This window comes from Gopherus evgoodei, chromosome 14 (genome assembly GCF_007399415.2).
Source record: "Gopherus evgoodei ecotype Sinaloan lineage chromosome 14, rGopEvg1_v1.p, whole genome shotgun sequence".
Taxonomy (NCBI): Eukaryota; Metazoa; Chordata; order Testudines; family Testudinidae; genus Gopherus; species Gopherus evgoodei.
In genome coordinates this window covers 5,551,660-5,562,291 of record NC_044335.1, presented here as the reverse complement: position 1 = coordinate 5,562,291, position 10,632 = coordinate 5,551,660, and the positions used below count along the sequence as shown (strand labels likewise).

General features: G+C 42.8%; 1 protein-coding gene across 1 annotated transcript in view; it reads right to left on the bottom strand.

Moving 5' to 3' along the window:
* OPRL1 (opioid related nociceptin receptor 1) overlaps window positions 1–10,632 on the bottom strand; it is a 34,653-nt gene that overhangs the window by 5,036 nt on the left and 18,985 nt on the right. Inside the window, exon 3 of the mRNA XM_030533699.1 lies at window positions 731–1,086. Coding sequence (XP_030389559.1) covers window positions 731–1,086 — 356 coding nt within the window. The remainder of the gene's footprint in view (window positions 1–730; window positions 1,087–10,632) is intronic.

Below are 10,632 nucleotides of genomic sequence, written 5' to 3'. Positions count from 1 at the left end.
TACTGACTATCAATGTTGATGGCCCTCTTCAACTAGAAAAGTAGTGGCCGTGATAGAAAGCCTTGCAGGGAAAGAGGGGTTAAGATGGGGGAAACCAAGAGGATTTTCAGAATTTCCAAAAAAGGAAAGATTCTAAGGAAATGGGCTAGGAAGATAGAGAGAAAGGCACTACATTTCTGACTCTCATCTAGCAGCAATTGCTTTGAGATTGTCATTACATTTTTTGATTGGTCAGAATCCAACAGCTGAGCTGCCAGAGAATTAATTCCACAGTGGTGTATCTGTACACACTATAGGATCACAATTAACACTCTTTTTTAAAGGACTCACTGTAAGATTGTAAGAGAGACTCTTGCATGCAGGACGATAGATAACAGATGCATATGAACTGATTAACAGACATTAGGGAAATCAAGTCTCATGCTTCAGATTGCAAACTGAGTGCTGGGGTAGGAAAGGATTATTTTCCCAAACCACGTGCAACATTGTTCTTGTCACCACAGGATAAAAGCTTACTACAACTACCAGCTAATGGAACTATTACTTTATCTCAAGTAACATTTTATATTGTGGAGATGAAGATTGTGGTTTAAAACATGCTTATAACCCATGAGGGAAGGGGTGTTACAGTAGTAGACTTAGAGAGCTAGTGATATTGGAACCCTGTGAACCTCTCACATGGATGCAGAGTCTAGTTTGGAGAATATCCCATTAGTTCATTTTTACTGACCATTATTTTCATTCTCTGCTGACCCCATCACCATAGCTGGGATACCGAAGACTGAAGCCAGGGCCCAGATGCAGATGTTGACCACTTTGGCCTTGTGGGGGGTACGGATATCCAGTGCCTTGATTGGGTGACAGATGGCGATGTAACGATCCACGCTCATCATAGTCAGGGTGAAAGTGCTGGTGAACATGTTGTAGTAGTCAATGGAGATGGCGATCTTGCAGAGGATGTTTCCAAAGGGCCAGAACCCGAGGAACGTGTCTGTACCCTGGAAGGGTAAGGTTATCAGACACAGGGTATCAGCCAGGGCGAGATTGAAGATGTAAATGTTGGTGGCCGTCTTCATCTTGGTGAATCTAAAACAAAGGAGAGATTGATATACAAATTTCCACTTGATTTCCAGCCCCACGGCTTGTGATAGGACTAGCATCGGCAATGAGTTACACTTATGTGGCACCTTTCTTCCAGAGGAACACAAGACCATTTACAAATCGTGACCCAGATCCTGCAATCAAATCCACACAGGCAGAGCCCTGTGCCTGTGTGGATTCCCGCTGGCGTCAATGGGACTGCTCACCCAGATCCATTCCAGGATCAAGACTTATATCTAAAATCTCCTTCCAAATGCCCAGCCCAAATAACCCAGCAGGAGACTCCTCTCTTCCTCCCAAAGGTCCACTGGCTTCTCCCAAGGACTGTGTTGATTAACACACTTCTAGATTTTTAAATTCCAATGCAACACCAGATCTGAAGAAGAGGACTTAAGCCCCTACCATATTTGCAAGCCACAGATGTTAATGTTCTAGTGCAACATTGTCTCCCCAAGCTAATTGTAGTGCAAAATGTAAATGGCATAAACAGTCAAAAGCAAATAATATTTTTTAAAATCAATTTTTTTAATTATTATTATTAGTAGTAGTATTAAAAGGAGTGAAGAGAAATGTGCTTTCGGGGGGAATGATCCTGTTCCATTGAAGGCAATGCCCAAATCCCCAAATGTATAATTTCTCTGTAAAAATGCACTCAGGATTGAAATAATAGTGAATCACAAAGTAGCTAAGGACTTGGAAAAATTAGTTGTTTAACAGAGAAGGCTTTTTAATGAAGGTGCAGTAAATTGTGCTTAACATGTTTGTGGATACTTTGAGGGCAATCTCTTAAGACAGAACATTGCCCATTAAGTGGCAAACAGGGGATTTTAATTTTTTTAGCAGTTTTAGGCTCATTGCAGGTTTCATTAGAGATCTCCAACACTCCATTCAATGCAAAACAAATATGAATGATAATAGCTCAAAATACTGCTTACTTGTGGACTAATAACCTACAAATACCCAACTTGGCCTAAGTGTGGTCTGTGGACAGTTTGTTACCAAACACAAACGTCAAATTGTCAGATGTTGGCTTTATGTTTGCATTTTCTACTAATCAGCATCTAATCATATTTATGACTATAGAGGATTTTTAAAAGCAGATGACATTCTGGAAATAAATCTCTTTCATCTGTTGGCATTTAAATCTTGACAGAGAGATTAAAAATAAAATAAAAATCTTGGCAACCTCTTCTAGAAAAGGAAGAATATGAATATGTGCAGAATTTTGGAAATCAGCACTGCTAATTCTTCTGAGCATTTTTTTTTGTGCTCAGTATTTACTGCATTTTTTTTTTTTTACAAATGTCGTGGAAACCAGAAATCACCAAGCCTACAGCTGATTATCTGCTCTAACCACTAGGAACTAGGGGAGCCAGAGGTCTCTTAACTGACAAAAGCCAGGACTTTAAAGCAAGGGCACCAGAGTCTTTCTAGAATTGGGGGGAAAGGGCAAGGCCAAAGTGACCCCTCTCTCTCCTCAATTGGCTGCTCTGGTAGTGAGCCAGCTGCCCTCTTTTCTGGTGCCATGGTAGCCCCTGGTGGGCAAAAGGTGTAATTGCAGCACCTCCACAGCAGAATTTGTTAATCTGCGGGGTACATGAATTCTGCGCTTATGTTTGTTTTGTTAAAAAGTGGGGGGATTGCCCCCATGGCTTTTCCAGTTCTGGTGCTTGTGCTTTTAAGGTTCCAGAAAGACTTACAGGATTTCCCAGTATAGCTACCTAAAAAAGGAGACAATCCTGGGAAAACTGGAACAGGTAACAGCCCTAATAGAAATTGATTTGTTCTTTTTGTTTTGGCACATGTTTAGATCTGACTCTCACACCGATTGTGTGTATGAAAAGTTTAGCAGTTCTTCAAACTAGAGGCAGTGCAAAGCAGCTGAAAGTAAATAGTGGTAACAGTGGTAAGGCTCAAGAGTGTTTAGACTTTTCACAAATTGCAGCAGTAGCCAGTGAGTGAACCAAGATCTAATCGGCTCAGTTGTGAACTACAAGTTCCCATTGGACCAGTAATGTTTCCTTAAGCCTGGAAATCATCTATATGTGATTCAGAAATATGAAAGGGCTTGGGAACCACGAACCAACACCGGCTAGTTAGCTGTCTCATTTTGCTCCCTTGAAAGGTAAGTGTAGATAGCACTTTTAATCATTGTTTTCTAAAGCCGATTGAAAAAAAAACCATAAAAATGTCTTGAAGTGGTTTTGAAAAGTGAAACATTGCCCCCAGCTCTATTCATGTTTAGTGCTGGTGATAGGTGCTGGAATATCAGCTGTATGTATGGAGATCTATTAAAGAGTAAGTGCTGTAATTTTGGGGGAGGATAAGCTGTGTTTTTCACATATAACTACAGGTAGACTCCCTTTGCATAGCAAAAAATTTAATCTTAACTATGGGGCTGCAACTGGAGCCTCCATAATGAGCTACGGTGGCAGTGAAAGCATTTTCCTGTAGAATGTCAGCTGCAGGGCTGGGAACACAGCCATTAAAGCCTTGACTGCCCAGAGAGGTATGAATTAATGTCACCTACAATGCGAAGTGCTGGCTGCAGCTTGGAGACCACACATCCATTTTAGAAAGGCAATCAGTGTTCGGTCAGGTGGTAACCATTTTTAGTTACTATTGACCTGGGCTGATTTGGGCCTAAAGCTCCAAGATGAGGATGGTGGTTGACACCTTGAGTTCTAGAGCACAATGGAACTTTCTTCCACAAAGATGAATCTCATCTGTGCAGGAAACAGAGCTTTCTTGGAGGCTTGTCTGAGACTATGGAACAAACTCCAACAGGAACCAAGGACCATCACAAACCTCACAATGCCACTCACAAGGCAAGGCATACTTCTGTGACCGGCCTTCTCTCATGCAGACATGGCACATGTGAAGCATGGACATATGAAGAAAAAACCAAATAGCCCACTATAACACTACGCTACTCTCATGATTCTCTCCCTGGGGAGAAAATGAACCATGCATGACAGATGTTAGTCATGTCACTTATGCACTACTAGAAAGCTATCAGACGCTGTGTTAATGAGGGTGCTAAAAGAATGCATGTAGAACAGAATTTGAAGCTAGAAGCCAAATACTTTGCCTGGTATTTTCATTCATTCTTCATTGTATTCAGCCATTCATCCCCCAGCATACTTCAATGTACGTAAAGTATATGTACAATACTGCACAACCTTCATCATCCTGAAGGCTCAGAAAATACAGAAAACATTGGACAATAAGGGGTTTGGCTGGATCTGCAGACCCCTGAGGTCTATATTTCAAGCTCTCTAATTGATCATAGCCTTGAAGACTGAAAATTGACGGCCTTTGCCTACACAGCTAAATGTCCTATTTTAGATAAATCTCCTGTCTATATCTTCATGCATGCAGTTAGCGCATGACCATGCCTCCCTCAGACTGTTTTACGATTGCTCACTGATGGATTTCTTCATGGGATATTTAATTTGGAGGTGCATCTTACTCCACAATCAGGAGCCAACAAGCTTCTTGGTCTGACTGATTTTGCATTAAAAAGTAGAATTTTGAGTTCTTTTGTGGATGGTAATGAGATCAGCAAATTCATGGACACGTAACATCCACCCCAGTGAAGGTTACATAAAAAAAAGCCACAACTGTATGTCTTTCACCGTTGTTGCAGACCACTATAGACAGAATTAAATGTTTTAAACAATAACAAGGGACATGAAGAAATAATTTGTGTGACTTTTTTTTCTGGTTGTAAAAATTAACTGGAAAATACTGGGGGAGGTACAGCCCATTATCAACCTCAAATATGACTTCATTTTCTCTTCAAGCTCAACTGCTCCCTGATCAACCCCCAATTATTTAGTGGTTTATTTAATAAGAACCTGTGTATGCATCTAAATTATTAAAGTGGTTCCAGAACACTGCAAAGAGGTTATATGAATTCTTTTTATTTAAAAAAAATGCAATTGTGGGATGCAATGAGATAACTAAAGTGTTTTAAAGGTGGGAACATGTTCCAGTAATTTATAGTAACAAACAGATTTCCATGGAGAGGAATGTTGTTTATAGATTCTCAAGCATCAGAAAAAGCAAAACAACAACAGAGTTTTGGTATTTATTTCTGCTTCAAAATTCTTTCAGCTCATTCCTGTGGGACTAATTTTACTGTTTGACAGCTAAGAAAAATTGAAACGCCCCCAAAGGCTCTGACTTTTTCATTTTTGACTGAATATTCTAAAAGCAACAATAATAATTAAGACAAAATATTAAATCGTTTTTTTAACTCCAGTGAGATGAGCCTGGAATTAATATTCTCCCATAATAGAAGCAGTTTTAGATGGAACCTCATCAGCTTTTCTAGCTTATGCCAACCAGTGACAGAGAGGGAAACCCACACTAATACCATCAACTAAATAAGTCATTCTTCCCCTAACAGACAGGTGGAATAAACTTTCTCAGTGTTAGGAAGGGGTTGATGGTAAGATTCAGTTACAGGGGAATTTCAGATCATTTGTAGGGTTTGATTTGGGTAAGAACCCCTTATTCAGATCTCATCTGAACTATCCAAAACCTCCTGAGTTTGCAGAAATGGGCTGGAAATATTGAGAGAGCCATCTCATGGGGTGCCATATATCTCACAGCTGCCGCAGGCATTCTTTTGCTTTGGAGTTCATCATCAGGAATCCCAGAAAATAATTTGCCCCTGGGATTTGCATTTTTACAGAGAATCTTTAGTTTTTATATTTTGTGAAAAAATAAAAATATATACAGTGGAACCCCCTGCCACTGGCGCACGCACAGGAATATGGGAAATTGACCCAGTCGGTAGGTCTTGGGCTGATGTCTCTGGGGCCTGGGGCAGTGGGGCCCCTCCAGCTGCTGGCCCCGGGTGGGGGCTCCAGATGTCAGATTTCATTTTAATTGTGGAAAAACCTGGATTTTTATGTTTTTTTATTGGAGAGTTTTTTGGGGAGGTTATCATGGAAAACTAGGACCCTGATCATCATGCTCATATATTTATGGTGGGTATCCCCGATATCCCAATGGGTAATGTATGCATTGTTATGGTGTAAGGGTGACAACCATCTGACTTTACCCCCCAACTTTCTAATAAGTAGGACGGAAGGGTGAAGCAGCTTTGGAGACAGACTTGTTCTCCCTAATACATGAGCCAGTTACGTACTGTGAGATGCACTCCACAAACAACACACACACAAACATGAGCCTGCCTTAAGTCTCCCTCAGTCCTACCAAATGTATTCACTGCCAGCATGCCACAATATACTGATTCAGCAAGCATGTCCCAGCCAATGGTAAACTGGGTTATTACCAGTTGAGAAGGCTCAGATGACTTCTTTTGAAAAATGACTAAGGGCATCTCTACACTTGCCATTTAAAGCGGAAAAAGCCCCTTTTTGGTGCAAAAACCATGGGAGCGTCTACACTTGCCAATGACTTTTTGCGGTGAAACTTCCACAAAAAGAAAACCACCTCCACGAGAGGCCAACGGCTCTTACTGTTGATGCTTTTGTGGTGATATGCAAGTGAAGACTCATTCTTCCTGTTTACACAGCTCTTAACCTCCGCAGGACATCCCACCATGCCTGGGTGATCACTCTGACCGGCAGCTCTGCTGCTCTGAAGCCAGGTAAACAGACACTCACTCCTCCCCCTGTAAAGCCCTGGGAACTCTGAAACTTTCCTTCCTGTTTTCTTGGCAAGTGCTCACTTATCGTCTAGCCAGGTGACAATGCCTGCTCAATGAAGCAAAAGATCCTCTGCTTGGAGCAATGCTGAGCTACAGGAGCTGATTGGGGAGGGATAGCTCCGTGGTTTGAGCATTGGCCTGTTAAACCCAGGGCTGTGAGTTCCATCCGTGAGGGGGCCATTTAGGGACCTGGGACAAAAATCTGTCAGGGTATTGGACTAGATGACCTGCTGAAGTCCCTTCCAAGCTGGATATTCTATTATCAGTGTTTGGGGAGAGGTGGCTGTGCAGGGACCCAAGATGCCCTGCCATCACCTCCTTCCCCTTCCTACAGCAATGGAAGTGCTGCAAATGTGAATACGCTCTGACACCTGTGGAAGTAAGCAAGAACACAAACCAGTGCTTTTCTTTGACCGGTTCACTATCACGGCTGAAACTGACAATGCAAAAACTCTGCAGGTGTAGACATAGCCTCAGTAAGGCTTAAGCCAGGAGTTTATCACATATCACCCAGGTAGGCTGACGCTGCTCTGAATTTTCCCTGATAAGCTATCTGCAAGGCAGCAAATGGCTCAGAAGTCGGCAGCTTGGCCACTAGCTGAGTTGAAATAGCTAAACAAAGCCTATTATTATTTCTAGCGCAACTTCGTTAGCTCACTGGTAAATAAACGGCAGGCTCTAATCATTTATCACAAAGGCAGGGCAGCACTCCCCTGCAGCCATCCTTTCTGCCGACTTAGATTCGGTTGAATGGCATTCTCAGTAGTGCTGTCCCTAGGTTGCGTTTCCAAGAATGATCTGACAACATTCAGCAAGGCTGAATGACCAGTCCTGTCTCCTATGCATGAGGAGTGACATTTGAAATAGGGGTGGCGAGCGGTTTGAAATACGTCTTCCTTTGGTTCCACTCGTTTTAATAGGCATTGTTCTAGATAACTTCTTCAGGGATTCTTGTATATTAGGGGCTTGATTCAAAGCATGTAGAATTCAGTGACAATCTTCCCATTGATCTTAATAGCCTTCGGATCAGGCCCTTGGTCAATAGTGAAATGATTAACACAAGAATTTAGTTGATCTAAAGATTACAGGTGTTAAATTCAAATTTTGGGATGAACAAAACCTCAAATTTTGGAGGAACTGATCCTAAACTAAAGATTGCAAGTTGGATCTATATGCATGTACTGCCTGCCCCCCCTTACCAATTCTCAGCTTGGGTTATATTTACGTGTTAAAGGTTCATAAACTGCTTTACTTTAAAAGAAGAGAGGCCAGTATCATGCCATGGAACAAACATCTCCTGAGTGCAGCACCCTGACCACAAAACCAACTTAGAACATAAGAACAGCCGTACCAGGTCAGACCAAAGGTCCATCTAGCCCAGTATCTGTCTACCGACAGTGGCCAATGCCAGGTGCCCCAGAGGGAGTGAATCTAACAGGCAATGATCAAGTGATCTCTCTCCTGCCATCCATCTCCATCCTTTGACGAACAGAGGCTAGGGACACCATTCTTTACCCATTCTGGCTAATAGCCATTTATGGACTTCACCACCATGAATTTATCCAGTTCTCTTTTAAACGCTCTTATAGTCCTAGCCTTCACAACCTCCTCAGGCAAGGAGTTCCACAAGTTGACTGTGCGCTGCGTGAAGAAGAACTTCCTTTTATTTGTTTTAAACCTGCTGCCCATTAATTTCATTTGGTGACCAGTAGTTCTTGTATTATGGGAATAAGTAAATAACTTTTCCTTATCCACTTTCTCAACATCACTCATGATTTCATATACCTCTATCATATCCCCCCTTAGCCTCCTATTTTCCAGACTGAAGAGTCCTAGCCTCTTTAATCTTTCCTCATATGGGACTCTCTCCAAACCCCCAAATTTCTCCTTTGCACAATGACAATCCTAATGTAAAGGTTTTTGGTTTTTTTTTAATCCTACCAATCTAAAAAGAGTCCTGTCCTGTCCGGCCATCTGCCACACTAATGGGTGTTTGCTGCATCATTGCTTGTTGGTAACAGACGGAACAATGTGGGTTATTAACCAGCACGTGCTCCTTTTCCCATTTTGTTGATACTGATTAGCACCTCAGACCAATCTCTAGCTTCATACAGGAAAGGAATGTCCAATGGCAAAGTAATAATATCACGAGAAGGGTGCCAGAGATGAGAGTGAATCTGTGTTCCCTTGCGCTCAAGAGGCTTCAAGTGATCGGAAGAAGCTACAGTGATTTACACTTGTCTCTTTTGCTACAACCGGACCAATGTAAATCTGGATTTCCAACAGGCTCTCTAGTCTTGTTTTCAGTTACAAATGCATAGCTTGCCTCCCCGTGTTTGCACAAAGGAAGAAAGCTCTTCGTTACACATGAGTTTGATACATAGAGTGCGCTCTGCTAAGTGGCTGTTTGGAAGCTCTTTGACGAACTGGAAAGCTTTTCACCTGCTCAATATCCTACAGAAGGGAAAAGCGTCCAGCTATCTCAGCATCAATTGCATTTGGAGCCCTGACTCCGAAGTGTACTCCCGTCAGTCCTGAATCCCATTTGGGAAGATATATACCGACTTTGATTAATGATACTTTTAAAAGGGACTGTGTGTGTTTGCTGGGGTGGGGGAACAGAGGGTGTAACAGAGTGGTATGCCCATTTAAAGGCCAAGAAGCCTGGGGCTGGCCAACCCTGGTTAATTCGTCCAACTCTGCCACACCTGTTCTGGGTACAGGACTCTAAAAAGAGAGAAGCCCAGCAGTTTGGGGCTACTGCGGAAAGCAACCAAGCCACTGGAGTGAAGCTATCTCCAAGCTCCAGGCTCCAGGGTGGCAGTCCTGTGGCTGGTGTTCTTCAAGAGGGACAGGGACCTGAGGAGAAGCCCTGCAGGAGTGGAAGACTGTGGTGGTTTTGGCTGTACTTGGACACCCAGTGGGGGAAAGCCCTGGGAGTCAGCATTCTGATGAGAGTGAGAAGAACTGTGAGCTGAGCCCAGAATGGGAAAAGAACTTTTGTTCATGTGAATTTGAGACTCTTGTTGAATGTAGTGTTTATTTGGGGACTTTGAGTGCCTCAAAAGGGGAATCCAGCTGAGGCATCAACTACATGAACCCCGAGAGAGAGAGAAAACCTTGGGGAGGAGGAAACTGAGGCAGATAGCGCCTGCAGTGCCACATGTAGCCAGAAGGGGGTGCTCTGTGGCAGCCACACTACATGAGGGGGCTAATGCATGTTGAGGGTGGGACATCCCCCAGCCACATCACTTGTCAGGGGAAGGGAGCAGGAGATATTCCTATATGCCAACAAATGGAAGGGAGGATATAGTTAAATATTCCCAGGGACATTAACACTTGGGAAGGGAAGGATCAGGGCTATTTCCCCACCCCAAAATGGACACCTGTTCTAGGGACATACTCAGACCAGGAAGAGGACGTGGCTGTTATGGTGTCACACATGAAAACAGACTCAGGTTTTTAGATCTGTTATTCAATAGACGGCAATGAAAGGAAGTCCTGGAATGGGTGGTAATTCTAGAGTGATATTATAAAAAAGCCTCATTGGGGGAGCAAAGAATAGTACCACTCACCCTGAGATAGCCCTGTGATATATGTAAGATACATTTCTGAAACACATTTTCCTTTCACGTGCCTGTTTGTAATGCCCATTGAGATTTTCAGTCTTCAGTCGGAGTTGGACTCAACTGGCAGCAACAGAGATGCCGATTGAATGATCTACTTTTAAAATCTAACCAGAAAGAGCGTGTGAACATGTGTGCAGGGGGGAGGAGAGGAGCACATGGCATATACAAAGCACCATGCATGTGGTGCATGCCATACTCAGAATGTGAGCCCTTTCA